Source organism: Stegastes partitus, unplaced genomic scaffold (genome assembly GCF_000690725.1).
Source record: "Stegastes partitus isolate 25-593 unplaced genomic scaffold, Stegastes_partitus-1.0.2 Scaffold1933, whole genome shotgun sequence".
Classification (NCBI taxonomy): Eukaryota; Metazoa; Chordata; class Actinopteri; family Pomacentridae; genus Stegastes; species Stegastes partitus.
Genome location: NW_007579664.1, coordinates 40538 through 60945, shown reverse-complemented (window position 1 = coordinate 60945; position 20408 = coordinate 40538). Strand labels below are relative to the sequence as shown.

General features: G+C 42.8%; 1 protein-coding gene across 1 annotated transcript in view; it reads left to right on the top strand.

The window, feature by feature from the left end:
* The window catches only part of LOC103373232 (potassium/sodium hyperpolarization-activated cyclic nucleotide-gated channel 1-like), a gene marked incomplete at its 5' end in the record, with an annotated part of 56674 nt that extends 46335 nt beyond the window's left edge, over positions 1-10339 (top strand). The window contains 3 exons of the mRNA XM_008303078.1: positions 5922-6086; positions 7932-9188; positions 9297-10339. Coding sequence (XP_008301300.1) covers positions 5922-6086; positions 7932-9188; positions 9297-10339 — 2465 coding nt within the window. The remainder of the gene's footprint in view (positions 1-5921; positions 6087-7931; positions 9189-9296) is intronic.
* Positions 10340-20408: the final 10069 nt, after the last annotated feature.

Here is a 20408-nt window from a genome sequence, read left to right as displayed (position 1 = left end):
TTATTGGTTTCTTTATTTTTTTCACAGTTTAAGCATGTATATAAATGTATTCAAAATGTATATATTTATTTAATATGGAACATTTAGGTCTCCAAATTACTGTGTGTTTAAAATTAGTATGATGGGTTTTTATTGAAAAATGGTAAACGTTTTATTAAGACTTTAGAAAAATATGTAATCCTGATGTGAATTTTTCAGGGATCGACAGAAATTAAGATGCAGTTTATTTATTCCAAAAATACTTTTTGATTTTTTGTTAGCTACCAACTGCAGTAGAAGCAGAGGCTGTTTGTTATTCTGGTTTCATATTGAAGACATTTAATACCATATTTAGCAAAAACCACCATCATTTCATTTTGACGCCTCATTTAACTTTGCTCCCAATATTAAAGTTCTTGATATTCAGGACAGCATTGAGCTTCCAGGCATCCGCCCGCATTTAGCTCCTTAGCACTCAGAGATGCCCACTAATCACTCATTGTTTACCTCGGAGTGGGCTGCACCATTCCCAAACCGTGCCATGAATTTTTTTTCTCCCCCCGCCACACTTATACTTCAGATGGCACCGCTAAGTGCCTGGGCTTTACTTGCTCTTTGAAAAGACAGTTAGATGAGGCCAGAGGGCTCACTGCCTCATCCTGGCACTGTTGGCTTCATCCAGAAAGCCACGGGACAAGAGGATTTAATACAGAGCTGCGATGCTCCTCTCCAGAGGGGATTACTGGAGCAGTGCTGCGGGAAATGGACCCCCAGCACAGCTATAGCCAGGGCTGCCCCGCCAGCACACACTTACAGTACACACTATTTCACAGGAGCGTTCACACACATGCACAGGCAGCATGATGTTTTTACTGTTCACACTAACTTATCCATCGTTCATTCACCCATGCTCTCTGTGACTCACAGACAATAACGCTGCACATTAGGTTGTTGTTATGCCTCATGTACGGTATATATGCGTCTCTCTGTCCTGTCAAATCATGCATTCTCCCTTTATCAGCTCCCCTATCTCCGTTTTCCAACCATTGCACACAGTCACAACCACGTTACACTCAGTGGCCAGGAGAAGACAGAGTTCTGTTCAGTCTAATGCAATGAAATGAATGAAATGCTGACATTTTGTTGGTGATCTTTGTAAGCTTTTACCAGATTGAGAGGTATTTATGGCCATAGCTGCACTGAATTAACAGCATTGGTAATTACCTAAATCATTTTTTTATGCTTCTGTAATGGTTAAATATGTAGAAGCTCTGTTTTTAATGCTAAAATATAATTATTATTGTTAACCATGAATTTTCAAATTTATTGTTTTACAAAAAAAACTGAGAAAAATCGTAAAGCACATCATTATTTCTTGATTGAGAGGTCAAATTTTAGCTATTTACTTGCATTCCTTAACACAACAATTAGTTTTAGTGGTTAAATGTTACGCTTGATTAATTTCTGACTTCTCAGAGAAGTCCAGTGAGTCATCTGAAATGTGGCTTTATATAAAAAGGTGAATTCAGTTTGAAATTCCTCATTCCCGTTCAAAATGGTAAAACGTTGAGAGCTCACTGAAAATGAAAGAGTCTGCAGTAAAGCACTTCATGATGGTGGATGGTCTCTGAGACAAACAGGAAAAGACAGAAAGTGTTCTCACAGTGTGGTCAAGTATGCTTTGGAGTCAACTGCCGAGACTGATACTTATAAAATGAGGAAGGAAAGTTCACTGAAGCAGATGACCAACACGACACCTCAAGATTTGAATTACGAGAGACAGAAGGAAGCTCTAGATGAGAGTCTGAGAACGTCTCCAGAATGACCACAAGCAGACGACTGATGGAACAAGGCTTCAAAGAGAAGTCATTACTGAGGCCCGCAAACATCCAGAAACGCTTCAGATTTGCCAGTGAGCACAAACACTGGACCGTTGATGACTGGAAGAGGGCACGCTGGATGGATGAGTTCAAACTCTCAAGTACGTGTTTATGTCCACAGAAAAGCTGGAAGGACGTTTTGATGCCAGATGAATTTGCACCCACAGTGAAACACGGTGGAGATTCCATAATGGTATGGGCTTCCATTAGTGGAAATCAACGGTATCATGAACAAGAACGTCTACCACAACATCTTAGTGCATCATGGAATCCCTTCTGGACTGAATCTGATTGGTAGCGGGTTCATTTACAAATAAGACAATGACCCCAAGCAGACTTCAAAGCTGTGCAGAGACTATTTGACCAAGAAAAAAAGGAATCTGGAGTCCTGGGACTGATAGAAGTTGAAGTCCGGTTTTGAATCCTATTGAACAAATTTGGGATGTAGTACAAAAAAGATTGATGGCACAAAAGTTGAATTTAAAGCAAGTCTGTGGCAACAACTAGAAACTATTTGGACCTCAGTAACAACAAAAACTGTCGAAAAGTACATAAAAATAATGGCAGCAAGAATGCAAGCTGTTATCAAGGCCAAGGAGGCCATAGAAGATATGACGTGTTTTGGTTATTATGTGTGAAAAAAAGGACTATTTAGTTGTTTCAGTTTGTTTTTTGCCAAATAAATAACATTTTTCATTTTAAAAAAAAGAGTTTGAAGGATTTCGAACATATTTGTTTTCTTGCTTTTATGACAGGTGGTCTAATAAATATATTAACCACGGTATATGTTGCATTCCAGTATATGCTGACAGGTAGGACAAAGTGCTCACTCTGTTCACAGACGTACTGTAAGATTCTACTTGTCCAGCTGCAACATGAGCTTCATTGCTGTCTTTATTAGTTTAGTCACAACAATAAGGAAAATTAGAAATTACACACTGAATTAGCGTTTAACTCAAACCGGTAACATTTACAAATCGTAGCCAACGTATGTGCATTTTTATGGTACTGTGTGTTTGTTTTGAAATGACACTAGTAACTATGCAGCACACTGCAAATTAGGCACCAACATTTACAGCATCCGTGCCATCGACGTGCTCGGAGTAGGCAGCGCTGCACTGATATGGTGCCTCTTTACAGATCTATGACTTCCAGTTTCTCTCATTGTCTCTTGTGTGCAGTAATTTGTACAAAAACGACGTGTTATTTTCTGATGATTTCGGTGTTGCCTGTGTCCTACTTACCAGCACCTCTCATTGACAACCACTGAAAAGCATCCTGTTCATGCTTTCCCATGAACTCCTTTTGCCTGCCATGGCTTCACTACATGTGTTTCTTCTGCTGTTCATAATGTAAGTAGTGTCTACTGTCAAATTGCAGTTCACAATGCCATTGTGATTAAATTTGCACCGGACTGCGCACAACCTTTCAGCACTCTTGCTGACATCAGACCTTGCAGTTGTGTCTCAGTATTTCACATCACTTCCTAGTTATTGCAGTAAAAATCAACAAAGCCGTGACATTCTTGGGTGCAATAGAGGTCATCCTGTGACTGATAAACGGCATGATATAAATTAACTTAACACACAGGTTTTGTTAATGTGTTAATATGAGCACTGCTTTCAAAGGGATGAGAGGAGCTGACGTGATTAGCTGTGATTGCTACTAGCTCCTAACAAACCCTGTTTCATTGACAGCATCATTTATTTATTTATTTTCTTATCACGCACATGTTTTTTTTAAACATGTGCAGCTCTGGCATTGCCTTGTACTGTACAAGGAGATGAGCGATGAGTGTAAAAACAGAACCCAACATTTAAAAGGGTTCAATATAATCAAGTGGCAACGGAGAGAATTGCAGTTTTAGTAAAGAGTCAAACTATGCATGAAATTTCTGGAGAGAAATTGGTTAGCTGGGGGAGCTTTTAAAATTTAGATTTTATGTAATAGGCTGGGGAAGGCGGGTAGGAAAGTGCCTTCTCTGGGAGAATACATATGAGAGCACGTGTGTGTGTGAATGAACTGGAAATGGGTTTCTGAGAAAGAGGGTGTATGATAGTGAACACAGGAAGGGAGGGCGGGAGATGAGATGAAAGCTGACGAGAAAAGACATTAGGGAATGTGTAGGAACACATGGAGCACTAACAAATGCATACGTCACACTCAATTAATCTCTGTCCATATGAATAATCACACATACAGTATATAGAATTATATAGATGTATACAGTAAGCATATTCATTGGTATACGGTATACAGCCTGTAGTTTCACCATACCTTATTCTCCCACACTGCCTTGCTATCATGAATAAAACAGCGGCTGCATACACACACGTATAGGACGTTCACACACATTTATGTATTCCAACACATTCACTCATTTGTTCTGTACAGAGGCTTGCTCTCACAAAGACACATCTCACTTGAGTTGTGCACGTATGCACATGCGACATCTGCATGCGGTGCAAACACACTTGCGCCCGGACACACCGCAGTGCAGCTTGTTAAATGGAGCATTATTTTTCCTGAGCGGGATTGGCAGATGAGGACAAGCAGACCCATAAGCTTTGAAAATGACATGAAATGATGCACTAATGGCCTAAAAAAAAGTTGCATCCTTAAATGCTAAAAAAAATGCTCTGTAGTTTGCATTTTTCTTAAAAGGGTTTTTATTGTACTTTGCATACTGTATTTGCTGGGAGCAATATAAAAGTCACGAAATGATGTGCTTTGGTTAGTAGTGTAGAGGTGAAGGTAAATTCTGCTGTTATAGTCAGTGAATAAACAGTTTGTATTTATATGTAGAACTCAACGAAAGTGAAAAATGATTGTCCCAAGATCTGTCAAAGTTTCCAGATACTTGTAAACAGTCAGGTCTATAAGTGTCTGGACAGTGATTTAATTTCTGTAATTTTGCCTCAGAAGAAATTAAGATATCATTGAAGTGTAGACTTTCATCTTCACACAGACCCTCTATTTTCACAGGCTCAGAGGTACAAACAAAGATCATTCTAAGGAAAGGGATTATTGCAGGCAATGGCTGCCTGAAAGTTAAAACCCATGGGCATCACCAAATGCTGAGTTTGTTCCCTTTAGATGCTTTGCCATGCCTTTACTGCAGCTTTCTTCAGTTAATGCTTCTTTGTGGGTCTTTCTGCCTTCAGGTTTGTCTTCAGTAAGTGAAAAGCAGCAGGATTCATCTTGATACTTCTCTCAGCAGTCACAACATCAATACACACAAGTGACTCATCTCCATTGGCAACCACACATGCTCATGCCATTACGCTGCTTTCACAATGTTTGACAAAAGACGTTGGTCGCTTTGGATCATCCATTTCCTTCCTCCGACTTTTCCCTTCTCATCATTCTGGTGCAAGCTCATCTTGGTTTTATCTGTTCAGACTGTTGTTCCACAACTGGACAGGCTTCTTTACAGGTTTTATGGTAAAGTCCGTATCTGTAAAGTAAACCTTCTGTATTTACAGTCATGAAGGCGTCTTTTGATTGTAGACTTTGATCTTGATGTGTCTACCTCTTTGAGAGTGTTCTTGACTTGACTAGATGTTGACAATAACAAAGGAAAGAACTCTGCCATCATCAGCTTTACTTGTTTTCTGTGGTTTTCCAAGCCTTTTGCTGTTGCTTGCCAGTGAATTCTCTCTCTCCTTAAGAATCCATGAAATTGTTGATTCTGCCGCTAGCACAGTTTGCTCTGTCTCTCTGATAGATCTGTGTTGTCTTTTCAACCTAATGATAACGTCTAAGTTTGTGGTGTGAAGAGGTAGTTAAAACCTGGACATGTTTCTGAATTTATGAGATTTACAGTGATTATGGATTCTACTCTCAAGTCTGGCACTGTTTCAACCAAACTGGAACAGCCTTTAGCAGGAAATGCTTTGTTTTAGAAGTAACTGTTTATAATAAAGTCGCTGTCTGCCACAGTCATAGAAATTTATAATTCTAGCACTGGTAAAACTTAAAAAAAAAAAATGTCACACCCTCCTAGTCGCCAGAATTTACATCACTATTTAACTGTGACTTATCTGCTGTGTTTTGTTGCAGAGATTTGTTTGCTGACGCGGGGCAGAAGAACAGCCAGTGTCCGAGCCGACACATACTGTCGTCTGTACTCGCTGTCTGTCGACAACTTCAACGAGGTACTGGAGGAGTATCCTATGATGAGAAGAGCCTTTGAGACTGTAGCCCTGGACAGACTGGACCGCATTGGTGAGAAAAACATCTTTTAAGACGTAAATCACATCCCGTCAAAACGATGTGCAAACCAAAGCCAAATATTTCAAATTAGTGAGATTCAGTGACATTGGCAGTATGATTCATGCTGCTTGAAGGCTGCAGTTAGTGTCAGGAAGACAAAAATATTTCAAACCAGAGCTGGAGCTCTCAGACAAAACTTAAGGGCTATAAAAATGTTCTCACTGATACTTAGTGACTGAAATTACTTTCAAAGTCATCTGCATATAAACATGCAGATAGAGCTCTGGTTTTGAAATCCCTGCGTGACTTCTCTTACGCATACAATTGATATTCTTTCCATATCCATCACTGTTCCCAGGCTCAGCCTGGGCAGATGAAAAATTCACAATGAAAGGCACGCCTGTATCATCACTCAGCCATCGCTGCATGCTCTGTTTTATCCTCAGCTATGTTTAGAATGGAAGATAGAGAAATTGCTTTAGGGGGTCTCTTTGTAGAAAATGGCTGCTTTGAAAAGATGTGGTGGGCTGATAGTAATGTTTCTGTGAAATGGTCTCTTGCGTATGTCCTTTCTCCTGGGCTTGATTCTCATGTACACCCTTCTTCCCTAATAAAGTAACTCACACAGCACTGATCCCCAAATTAATTATGTTCTTGATGGACTTTGCACAATCTGATTTGAGGTGTGCAGGTGATTAAGGGTCAGGTGGTGCCAGGTCAGGCTTGATGTAGATACAATACCTCACAGAAACACCTCAACTAATCTGCCACCAGTCATAATACAAAATGGAGAGATTGATCTGGGCCTAATTGCATTTACAATATCTTCAGATTTCACAGCCTTTTGTTAACACCAAATTGAAAATGGCACTCATGTGAATTAACCCTGTCACTGCTAGAGCGTCCATTCAACAATGACTAATGGACTTTAAGGTCGGGGTTGCGCATATTTCCTGAGGAGGGTTGGTCAGCTCTTAGTAAGTCTGTCATAGTGACGCAACTCGAACTTGTCTCTTTGACCTTGTGCATGTCTCACAGGGACTTCAGAGTACATGTGTTCCTCGAATGGAGAGTGACAGAACACAAACAACGAGGCACTTGTGAAATGAAAATTCTAAACTAGTCAATTCTTAAACTGAGTCTCTGATTCTGTTGTCACTTTTCTTCTGCAAAACAGAATTGTTCTCCCCATACATGTTATCGCATTTTAGAACAGTAGTTCCAGGTTTATCACAGGTTTTTTTTCAGATGTTCTCTTTCATATTAACAGCCAGTAACAGCACAGAAAGAGAATGACATGAAAGAGAGTGTTGTAGATCTGAGCTTAATGCAGCTCACAGTGTGTCCCAGGCTGAACCTGCACTTTGTGGTACAATGTTTGTTTTGTTTTATGTTTTGTCCCTGTTACCTAGGGACTTAGTAGGAGCTACCCAAACATACACTGCCTTCACCTTAGTCTGTCATGCATCCTGAGCTTCTGTCTCTGGATAGTTATCTCCCACCTATCTTTGTTGTTTCTTCTATTATGTGCTCTTTCATGCTTTGTCTTTATCCATTCTGCTCCACCATCTGTCTTTTACTCAAATCTTTTTCCCCTCCCTTTTTACAAATAAGATTTTTAGGTACACTTTTTTTTTTCCCATATTCTCTTCTGTCAAAGATTTTCCTGTGCTAGTTTCTTCTATCAGAAGAGGTTGTGGGAAAATAAGGATATTCTTGAGAAAAGCCAAATGTCAACCTGGTTGTAAATGTCTATAAGATTTGTGCTCGTTCTCCTGTCGTCTTTCTTCTCTCACTTGTCATTCTCTTTGTCTGTGTGTCTGTTTTTGTGTTTCTTCTCGGCATGTGCTTTTAAAGGCAAGAAAAATTCCATCCTGCAGCACAAGGTGCAACACGACCTCAGCTCTGGTGTGCTCAACTACCAGGAGAACGAGATCATCCAGCAGATTGTGCAACACGACAGGGACATGGCCCACTGCGCCCACCTCTTGCAAAACGCCCCACCCCAGACGCCTCCCTCACCTACCCCGGTCATCTGGGCCCCCCTCATCCAGGCACCTCTCCAGGCAGCAGCTGCCACCACTTCAGTAGCCATCGCCCTAACACACCATCCCCACCTTCCACCAACGCTCTTCAGACCTCCAGTTTCTGTTCTGGGATCCCTAAAAGATCCTCCCAGCCGACTGAAGAAGTTCCACACATTTGTTCCTTCATCCACTGCTCCTGGCTCTGCTGGGGACTCTCCTTCTAGCACACCTTCTAAGCTGCGCACTGGGGTAGACATGCCATTGCTGGCCTCTTTTCGGGCACAGCACATGTCATCAGGTTCAGGGGCAACTGGCTCGAGCCAAAATGCCTCAGGTAGCGGAGGCCAGCGTGGACCAGGTGGAGCCGGGTCTGGGTCCAGTGGCGGCGGCGCCTCTGTCTTCCCCTTCGGTCCGTACTCATCATCTGGTTCACCTTCATCTAGCACAGCCCAGCTACACCCACAACCACAGCATCAACAACCTTTTCGCTCCAGCACTCCACCTCTCTCAAACCTCTTCCACCAAGGATCTATATGTGGAAGCACAGGGTCAGGACTAAGTGGAGGGGCAGCTGGAGCCTGTGGTGGTGCTACAGGGTGGTCTTCAGGTGGAGCTGTTGGGGGTTCTGTGGAAGGAGCCACTGGAGGGGACATTTCTTGGGCTGGAGAGGACTTTACAACTGGGGTGACAGAAGTGACTCCTGGGGGGCACTTTGGGTTGGCAGGAGCAACTGGTGGATTAGTAGGAGGGATCTCAGGGGAAACAGTTAGAGGAGTATCTGAAGCATCAGTGGGTACTGCTTGTGGCAGGTTAGTAGGTGGGTCATCAGGTGGATCAGCAATGGGTGTTACCTGTGGTTCAGTACCAGATACAGCCAGGAGATCAATGGGAGGGACTTCTAGAGGATCAGTGGGAAGAGCTTCTGGGGGGTCACTGGGAGGAGTTTCTGGAGAACCACTGGTAATGACAACTACTGGAGGATCGTTAGGAAGGGCTTCTGATGGATCAGTGGGAGTTGTTTCTGTTGGGGCCTCTGGGGGAACGTTTGGAGGCATTTCTAGTGACATAACAGGAGGGAATCATGGAGGTTCGTTGGGAAGGGCTTCTGATGGATCAGTGGGAGTTGTTTCTGTTGGTGCCTCTGGGGGAACATTTGGAGGCATTTCTGGTGACATTACAGGAGGCAATCACGGAGGTTCACTGGGAAGGGCTCCTGGTGGATCAACAACTAGCCATATAGGAGGAAGTCCAAGTGGGCCAGGGGGAGGGCTGATTGGAGGACATATTGGCAGAGCAGTAGGAGGTGCAGTAGGGAGCCATATAGCTGGGTCTACAGCTTGCACTAGTGGAGGAGCCACTGGTGGAATTACAGTTGGACTTATCAGTTCCTCCCGTTGTCAGAGTCCTATATCTACCGGTTCATCCAGCCCTTTGCCTGGTCAGCTTCTCCATAACCAGCCACCTCCCAAGCCTCCTCTTGTGACTCCTCTGCAGCAATTTGCTGGAGGAGGCAGGACTACCAGTGGCTTAAACCTCTTCCAGTCCCCCCCTCAAGGCTCCCCTTCCTCAAGTAGAGGACAGCACAGTCAGCAGCCTGCTGAGGGCTCCCCATCCTCCCTCAGCCATTTTACCCTGGCAGGCCTCCAGTCTGGCTGCTTGCCTCACCAGATGTCATTGGAGAGGTCTGCCTTGGCTTCCTTGGCCCAGTATGGTTCAGCAAACGCCTCTCCCTGCCTTACCCCAGTGGCGCCCAGTCCCACAATTCAAAGCCCAGTGGCAGGCAGGACTTTCCACTACAGTGACCCTTCCAGTGTCACAGGATCCCACAGTTCTTTGCTTATGCCTCAGTCTTCTCTCCCTTCACAGCTTCCCAGCCAGCCACACACAACAGGGAGAGAGTCTCCACTGGGACGCTTTTCTGAGGACCTAAAGCTTTTATCCAGCTCACACCCATCTCTGCCCCAGGAGGTCGCCCAGGCCTTAGGCCACCAAACTCCTCGCTCCTCTGTGGAAACTGGATATTACCCCTCACCATTTTCCTCGCCTACTTTTGTGCCCAAACCCTGTAGCTCGGTGCCAGGGCACATGACTCCTCCAATCCAGATGTCTCCGGGGCACCCTCACAAGACTCAGTCCCCTGGGGCCTCCCCAGCCTTGCCTCTACGGAGGGGCTCTGCTGCCTACTCACCAGATTTAGAAACTCAAACTGTCCGCTCTAAACTCCCTTCCAATTTGTGAGGATTGATCACACCCTCCTGTGCTCCTCTGAACTGAAACACACACAAACTATTTCCATCTGTGGCATTCTTTTTTGTCTTCAGACTTCACTGTGTTGCACCTCTCATTTTACCAAGATTTTTAAAATTACTGTGATTTAAAAGACACTTTACCGGGTAACTCAGAGCTCTAGAATACTCTATATTTCTTTTATGCTTTGTCCTTTTTTTATTCATACATACTGTATATAGATAGAGATATATTTAAATGATAAGTTAATCAAAGGACTAGGAGGGTGTGAAAATGATCTCCATTTAAAGGACAGTCATTTTCTTTATTTCTATAACTATGCCAAATTCACCTGGGGATGTTTGGGAAGTTAATTTAATGGACTACACAATAATACTCTTTTTCTGCAGGAACCTATGCACTAATACCTGCATGTATAAAGGTTTTTTGTGTGTTTCAAAAAAAGAAAAAAAAAATCTAAATTTTTAGCTACAGCAACATGCTTCGAGACAGGCTGACTCTTGTACCATCTCATTTGGGATCACATATTGTTGATCCTTAAATGTATCTATTAGATTGTACTTATTTATTCTCTGTATAAACTTTTCAAAACCTTGAGAGATGGAGAAGAGATTTTAGGAAACCAAAAAGACTTTTCCTGTGGGATAATAATAATTCACCTCCTCTTGGCCCGTCGATCCTTATTTTATACCACTTTATCGTATTAATACTGTTTTTTGAAGCAGGGGCAGAGGGGTCCAGCGAGCTACCCTCCATCTCAATATTGAGACATAACAGTATATGAGCGACTGGCTTTCCGCAGAGTCCTCAACCATGTTCTAACAAGCTCACTTTGTCTTCCAAGCTCATACCGCTAATGTGTGTAGAAAGCATGTGTTGTTTTCCTTCCTGACTGTGTGCAACTGTTAATGTGTGAGTGTTAGTGAGAATAAGTGTGAATCAGTGGGACAGTCGGATGCAAGGCAAGACTTTTCCCTCGACTGATCAAAAGGAAGTTTGCCTTTTTACACAAAAAAAAAACAAACTAGGACTTCCATTAACCACAGCTTGTGTGATGCATTGCGTAGCACCCAGATCGTTCAAAGACAAAAAAATAGTCAAATATATAATAGCCCCAAAAACGACACTTTCAGTCATTTAAGGAATACAAAACATTCACTACATAAGCTGAAATATCATAAAGTGCTGGAAAATGAAATATGCCACTTGATGTTTCATTTGTGCATTATTTCTTCTACTGTAGCTGCTATATGGTCAACATAGACATGTCTTCTGATTGAAGGCCAGTGCTGAGTTTGGAATGTTGAATGTATGCACATTTATTATCGCTTATTAACATATGTACTGTAGCTATGGTAGATGCACTGAAGGCACGCTGCCCCCACAGGGTTAAGAGACTGTTCCATATCTGAAAAGGTACTTGATTCAATATGTTTGACAACATTTTCATCAGCAGCCATTTCTACTTCCAAAGTGTCCTTTAGGAAGACACAGAACCACTCCTGGATAAATTGTTTATGAGGCAATCTGGATAAGTGACTCAGTAAGTTGCCTAAAACAGCCCACTCTTTCACTGCATATGCTCCTTAAAGTATTGCTCTACAACCGCCCTGCTACTGTTACTCTGAGAGAGATTGTACCCTACGCAAAAAGAAGCGTTCCGTACAATGTAGACTGCATACTGTGCATGGAGCAGAGAAAATGTTGGCTTTGTTGACATATTTGGAAAGCAAGCTTTTGATCCTCTGTAATACAGTGCTGCAGAAGGAGAATGTGGTATACTTGACCACAACTACAAGGAAAATTAGCTTTTTTCAATCATTTATTCAACTAAAATACCAATAGATATAAAATTCTGCTAGAAAATAGGTAAAAGAAGCTAGTATTGTCCCCTTGTATTCTTGTTTTGCACAATTGTCCACCAGTTTATGGCATCACCATGCCAAAACCTTGACTAACTGCAAGATGTTTGCAGTAGTTTCTTGCATGTGCTGCCCCTTTTTCACATCCCCCTACAAGATTTTAATTGGATTCAGATCTGGGCTATGAGTCGGCCATCCCATAACCCTCCATTTCTTCTTTTTGATTCGTTTCTATCCTGTTAAATGGTCCACTTACGATTAAACTTCAACTTTCAGACATAATGTTTGAACATAATGCTGGACATGTCACCTTTGAAAACTCTTTGATATGATGCAGAATTCACGGTTCGATCAATGACTGGAAGCTGTCCGGTCTCTGAGGCAGCAAATCAGCCCCAAACCATGACATTTCCACCACCGTGCTTCAGTTTTGTTGTGAGGTTTGTCTCCTTAAATGGTCAAACATGCTATTATATGCTGTTACTGTGAGCAAACAACTCAATCTTTGATTCATCTGTCTGGAGCACATTATTCCAAAACTGACCAGCTGGCAAAACCTTTTCCTGACACACCTCGCATGCAGGTCAAATACCTGCAATTTCTTTCTGATTGTAGATGCAGTATTTTGACACCAGCAGTTACCTGCTGGTCCTGTGATGGAATTTTATGGTTCTTGCAGGCTTCTTTTTGCATCAAACATTCTGCTATTGGGCTGAATTTGCTGGAGCAGCCAGCCCTAGACAGATTGGCAGTCGCTTGAAATCTAAACCACTTGTAGACGATTTTCCTTACAGTGGAATAATTTATTTCACATAATTTGAAGATCTTTTTAAAGCCCTTGCCAGACTTGGAGGCATCAACAACCTTTTTTTTCTGAGAGCCTTAGAGAGCTCTTTAGATCTTGGCACGATGACACCACACACTTCAAAAGCAAAGAGAACAGCAGAGTCTTAATGGAGGTTCTAATTACTGGCACCTAATCTTGAATCCGTGATTCTATTTTAACAGATCTGAGAGTGACATAAATGTACTTATGTAATGTACTTACTATTTCCTCGTAACTGTTTCTTTTTCTTATCTCGTGTCATTTGTTTGACAGTATCGTCTTTATTAGTTGGCACTGTTTGAAAGGGGATCAAATGTTTGCGTGGCCAAATAAATCCAAAGGTCAACACTTGATAGATGGCATTTAGATCATTTAGATGTTTCCTGTCAAAACTAAAACACAAGAAAAAGGCTCTTTAAATGAGCATATCCATTTATAATCTGTTGACACACTCAGAGAGCCTCGCGGTGGTTAAGAAAACTGTATCCACAGTAGACGAAGGTATCACTAAATTCCCAGAGGAGAGGAGCAGTGATATGCTTCTACATGTTTGTTTGTAGCTCATCACCAAGACAGACCCAGGTTCCACTCAGACAGCTGAGTCCCAAACTCAGTCACAGCACTCAGCGACAGCAGCCTAATTTAACAAGACATGTCTGTAATCCCTTGACCCTCACAAGCTATCATGGACTCACACACAGAGGTGCACAGTGACCATGCTCTCCCCTCATTACAGTTCCCTCAAGTCCCTGTAATAAGGTATAGCAATACACGACATGATACACAGCTGCACAGGTTCCCATTTACAGACATGCACAGGCTCACACTTTGACTGCTAGTTGCAAAAAAAAAAACTTAAACAATCTCATTATTTTATCCACATCATTTGATGTTGTTGAAAATATCTTTTGCTAAATTTGCAGCAAGCAAATCTATGACTGATTCAGTTTCTGTTTTGTTGTTGCATTCAGGCCAGTTTATCCATCCAGTAGTAGTTCAGTAGTCTGAACCAGGTTTGTCATGAGGGATTTAACCGATGATTTTTGTTATTATAACTGCTGTTGCATTTATTTTGTTTTATTATTTTTTTACCCAATTCAAAAAACACTCTTCTTCTTCTTCACTGTTTATTCTGGAACCATGCAATTGTATTTTAAGTGGCACTGTGTTACATATGAAGGTGCAATGTGTGGATTAATGTTGTGATGTGTTTCCCCTGTTTTTTTTTTGTTTGTTTGGATAACTAAATGTCTAAAATGTCTAAATGTAGACATCATTATGTGGTACCACCATCATTCCAGTGCAAAATTTGTGCGTTGAATATGACAAGAGGCAGAATATGAAGGAAAAGGACACAGCAAGAACTTACCATTAATAACTACAGAATTACATTTCAATTAGTTTACATTATGTAGGTGAAAACAGTACATATGCATTGTTTTTATGTGGACACACAAACCTTTTCTTCTTGCTCCCGACAGAGAGAGACGGCATTTCTCTTCGCTCGAGCGTTTCTTTGTTCACCTCTCCTGCATCGAACACTTTTCCTACATCTGCAGCAAACGACTATCTGAAGCATTTACATTGGCCTCATGGCAGGACTCTTTAGACCACCATCGAGAGGGACAGTGCTCTGCGGCCGAAACGGCAGAAAGTAAACCTGGAGCTGCTTCACATCTGGAATATTGATTGTCTGCACACAGTGTAGGTGTTTAGGCCTCGATGGCTCCCTGCACGAAAGCAGACGGGCTGCTGCGCCTCACACATCAGGAGAGATTCCCCAGTTCTCCCCTCACAATACGACCTTATAAAGGCATGGAGTTGAAGAACAGTTTGAAGCCAGTCTGTGAGACAAAAGTGCAGATGTGAGGAGACGTTGATGCGCTGAGGGAATGATGAAGTCGGACACTCAGCCACGAGGAAGGCAGGTAGACAGGCAGGCACCCTGTGGGGTACTCACGCTGATGGGGTACTTGTGACATGTTGCCCCATTCTTTATGATTGTTCCAGAGCGCTGGTGGATGTTTTTCAGCACGTTATTGATTGGAAGGATACGAGGGAAAGCTTCGAGCGTTATTGTGTAGGCAGCAGCAAGCGTTTGGGTGTGTGGTGCGTTTCAGGGCTTCCTGCACTACCTGACAGGGTCGATGGCGGAGGCTGGGCGCTGTCGGCGGAGGGAGGGACGGAGAGGCAAAGGTCAGAGCTTAGGGAGAGATAGACATTGGACAGGGATTGATTAGTTGGCCTGAACTTGGTCTGGTCCATTATCACAGATAAGTGGTTTAGGGGAGGGGGGGGCGGGGTGGGTACACGGTATCGGCACTGATCCGTCACTGTCAGTTAGAGAGCTGACACAATCTGCATGATGTCCTGTTTGCTTCATCCGGGCCGGCGAAATCTCCCGTCTCGCTCGTTTTATATAAGAATGCTGCCAATTTTGATGAAATTAAGAAAAGCGGTTTTTGATTGATGACCATGCAGCTTTGAAATTATGTAATGGAAATGAGAAGGGGGGTTCATAATCCTTAGGGTCATGAAACATTTTCCAGCTCACAGAAGACCATGTAATCCTTCATTCCGAGTAAAGACGCGAAAATAGACGAAATTGAAGTAACAAGATTTTCACCTGACAGCAGTGTTTATTCTTCAAGGGGATTTGCTATTTCCATCCTCCCAGACTATTTGCTGCAGCCGCATCCGTAGCGTAATGTAGTATAGAGACAGTGTTTTTTAGAGGAATCAGCTGGGAATTAGATAAGGAGGCTTTGAAACTTTGTGTCTTTTGAGAGAGGTGAATAAAGAAAAACAACGGTGACTCACTCGCTCACGCAGGGAACTATTTTCATTACGTCTCCCTGTGACACCCATCTAAACATGGGAAGGAAGCGGCTGTTTGAGGGCAATAGGGGCGACGAAGGGCAGTTTAAAGATCACGACGGCTGCCAGCGCTCCGTCCAAATTTTTGGAGCTTGTTTTTTTTTTTTTTTTCAAGAATTAGCACCTGTTTTAAGGTATTGTTTAACAGCATGCATACGTATATAAATGTGTTTCTCTATTTCAATCAAATCTAGGTCAGGGCTACTGATTCTTATGAGGGGAAATTTCATCTAAATTAAAACTGTCTGGTAAAAGTGTTAATCTTTTCTTACCTGAGGCCACACTTGGCTCTGGCCCCTCCGTTGGCCCCGGCTAGCTCGACGTGTTACAAAGCAGACGGCAGGTTTGTGAGTTGCTTCAGTGCAGCAGCCCCAATCACGGAGCCTTGGTGGCGTTCCACATGGCACCTCTGTAGCATTTCCAATTCATGGTTGTCTCTGTAACGCAGCATTCTCAGACTCCGTTTGGTGCACTTCCAATTTTCGCTGCCTAATCTTAGCCTCCCTCTCCCTTTGTGCCGCCCTGCTCACCCATGAACACGGGTTGGTAAATCAGCGATGCACGCTAATGAAATCATTTGCTGTGATTGAGGATTAGATGTAGCAGCAGAGGAATCGAACCTGTAATTTCTCAGGGGAAGAAAAGGTACACATTTTTTTTCTTTTTTTTTTTTTTTTAAACTGTTATTTTTCCTCCCCCCAAGGCCCCTCGTTATTCAATCGCAACTACGAATTCCTTCTGCGTTTCCATTAAACGCTCAACTTACTTCACACACAAGCACCAGAACCAGGTGTTCGGTGTGACGGCGTACCTCAGATCGCCTGGATGTGGGATGAGGATTTGCTATATGCGGTGAAAAAGTTGTTTATTGTAGCGTCTAAAACAACTGACCTCTTTTGCCGCTGCTCCAGCGAGACGGAATAACGCGACAGTAATGACCACAAAGTGGGCAGCGCAACCTGAATATGACCCAGTTTAGGAATACCATGCAGCAGTGGGGTGCAGCTCACTCCCTACAGATCACCTAAAGTTCCTTCACCGGTAACGACGCCGTCAGGAGTCTCGTTCGTCGCTGTCGATATGAAGTCGTTAATACGTAAATATAAAGAATTAGAAGCTTAGATTTGGACAATACGTGTTACATATGTTTCTCTATCAGCTGAACAAAAAAAACCTTGTGTGGAAGCCAGAGGTGAGGCTGCTCTTCTCTGGATTAATGTTGGCGGTGGGGCGGGGGGAAGACAGAAAGGGCACATTTATACTCTATTTGAAGAGATGAGGGTTTACATAAAAAAAAAAAAAAAAAATCCTGCCTCTCGAAGCTGTCTTTCATTTGCTGAAGTACGTACTATAATTCCACTTAATCTGATGTTGGGGACATAATGTTGACAAGGTACTTACTTATACAGATTTATATATTTCCATAGGACCTATTTATATTTCTGTATTTATTTTAGAGTCTCTTAATAAGTGATATCAACACCATACCGGATAATACTAAGCAATGTTCACCAAACTGTGTGTGTGTGTGTGTGTGTGTACAGAGTTCATAACATGTCCATGATTTTTAAGAAAACATGTCATTTGCATCGTGTAATCTCTCTACTTTGGTACCGGCGCAGGAGCGGGACATTTCCGTTACATGACGCTACAGACGAAGACTTTCTACCTGAAGGCTCAACCTTTTTTTTTTTTTTTTTTGTTTCACGAAGGGCAGCAACTGGTTCAACACTTCTTATGAGGACTCGCAACCTTTTGAGGAGGACAGTATTTGCTATTTGCTATTTGCTCAATGGATATCTATTTTTTCTGCATTTAACACGGGAACTATGGGAAAAAGCAATAAGGGAACTGTGCAGGTATGGTGTGATTTGATGGGTGACCGACGGGACATTGCGCTGACCCACACAACAACCACCACACAACAACAACAACACACAGTAGCCGTGGTTCGTAGTTTGTGTGTCGGTGAAAGGAGCGAACTGTCGATAAGCACACATACTGGATGAAATAAAACGGTATAGAATAAAATATAAGGAACACCTGCCTGGAGTGTTTTGTTTTTTTTTTTTTTTTTTTTTTTTTGCTTTTTGTCTCTGTTTCTATTTCATGCAGCGTGCTCTCAGTCGCACTTCACAGACTCTCTTAGACGTCGCACAGTGTCATATTCACAACTCTGCAGAGCGTCCTGACACCATTCTTATTGTATGCATGCAGGAAGTGGCAAATCTGTGAGCTTGCTCTTCCTCCAGCTTGTGAGATGTGTCAATAAGTAAAAGTGTGCCGCACACCCACACATTCGCTCAGATGCACACAAAGAGCGGTCAAGAGGCAGGTGAAGCTCCTCAGAATGCTGGAAATGTTGGCAGACTGTAAAAAAGGAGGACAGTCTGTGTCTGCCCCTGTGAGCACTCAGCCATCTGCTTCATTAGAATTCCCCCTTGAGGTAACCTTCCCTTCTCCAAGAGGAACTCATTGAAAGTGAAGGGCTTTGTTTTAGATTGTCTATTGTAATTACATATTATTCTCCTCCTCTGATGCCTGCCTGCTGAGAGGAGAGAAGCTGGCTTACAGCCGCCTGCTTGGCATCTGACAGCGACGAAAAAAGAAAGAAAAAAAAGCGTGGCGTGAACGGCGCATGGCCGCTGCTGCCACGTGAGCCCTCCCGTACGCTATCCGTGTGCGGTTCGGTGCAGCCGGCCAGATCAGCGAGGTCATGGTGACATCCTAGCGGTTGAGGTGGCTGTCTCTCCGCTGCCATGGAGGGACGAGCAGCGCTAATGCCTTCCTCTGCAGCATCTGGGATAATCTGCTCCAGTTCTCCTTGGGTCAAACTTAGCAGTAATTAATCCTGCCATTACCCCGCCGGCCTCGGGGTTAAAGCACTGTACATGCATGTGTCTCAAGTTTTTCCCCTCCTCTTCCAGATAGCCCCCCTTTTCAACTTTGTGCTGGAGTGTGGAGAAAGTAGTGGCTCGACTTTCACATGAATTAAAACATTTTTAATAGTGACGTCTGAGAGGGACATGGGGGGATTAGGGTGGATTTCTGTCGGCCAGAGGGATGAAACTTAAGTGTCCTGAACGTCTGTACAAAGAAGTAGTGGATCAAAAAGTACAGCTGCTGTATCAATTCAGCAGCTGAGATGTGTCACTACCTGGTCTGAACTGTCCTCCTCCCCCCTGTATTATGCACTTGTTACATCAAGTCATTTGTTTCTAAGGAAAACGCTTTTACTTTCCCATATCTTCTCGTGCTCGTAGCATGGAGGCCTGGCACTATAATTTTTTGGCAGCCCAGGGCCCAGAGCACTCAGAAACACACACAGTAACTACAGCACATCCGTATTAGTGTTTTTTTCTCTCTCTAAAACCCCACCGTCAAAGCCTTTTGACATCTGCCAGTTTGTTCGCAAATATTGTCCAAATGCCAACTTTCCGATGCTCCAGCTTTTGATGCGCATGGCTGAAAGTTTTCTTTCTGTGTCAGTGTGTATGTGTGCGCCCATGCACGTGGGCGACTTTGTGTATTCGCGTACGTGTGTGTGTCTGTGCCTTGTGGGATTATGTTCATGAAAGCATACGCATGGATAACATCAGAAGGATGGCCACAGGTTGCCAACCTGATGTCCCCTCTCTGCCTCTAGCTCTGCCAACTACCCCACCTTCCCCCTCCCCCCCGTCAAAAAAAGCCCCAGTGCTCTGCTGAAAAATTATGATGGTCAGAAATGGACCATATGTGCCCTACTTAGAGGTAGAGAAAAGTGCTGAGTGAACTCTGTGTGGGTTAGTGTTGGAAATAAAAGGACTGTTAAGGTGATAATATGATCTCTGGGACCGAGCTAATAGCTTCCACCACCGGGGACAGACATGTGAAATGTGATTAGAGCAGTGGTGAATGTGTGTCTGTCAAAATTGATTTTCTTCCGTATTATTAACTTATGGACTTTGATGACTGTGTAGTCCGATGGAAACGCAAAACAAAGAGCTCTATTTACTTGCATTTACTTGTAAAATGTGCATAAATGAGGTACATTACTTTTTGTTTTCTACTAGTATTTCCATTCTTTCATATCTCTATCTCCCAATATTTCAGATGGAACTATTGCACTTAATTGTATTTATTTGGTATTTATCCAGAAATTTACATTAAAAACACACAGGATAAGTAAATACAACACCATACGTCACCAGTGCCTTCGATCTTGCTGGCTTCATGTCAGCCCTTACAAAGCGTCAGTTACCAATTCCACCAAAGAAAACGTTTCCCCTCTAAGCTTCTCATGTGGTTATTTGTGGCCCAAAGAGATGTTGCTGTAAACACAACAAATTACCAAAATCTTTATTCAAATACATCCATTCATCCTACCACATATTGAACATAGAAGGACGAGCAAATACAAGACATCATAGCAACGCTGATTTCTTCTCAAAACATACATTTTATAAGTGATGTCATCTGAAAAAAATACAATCACAAATATATAGTTAATATG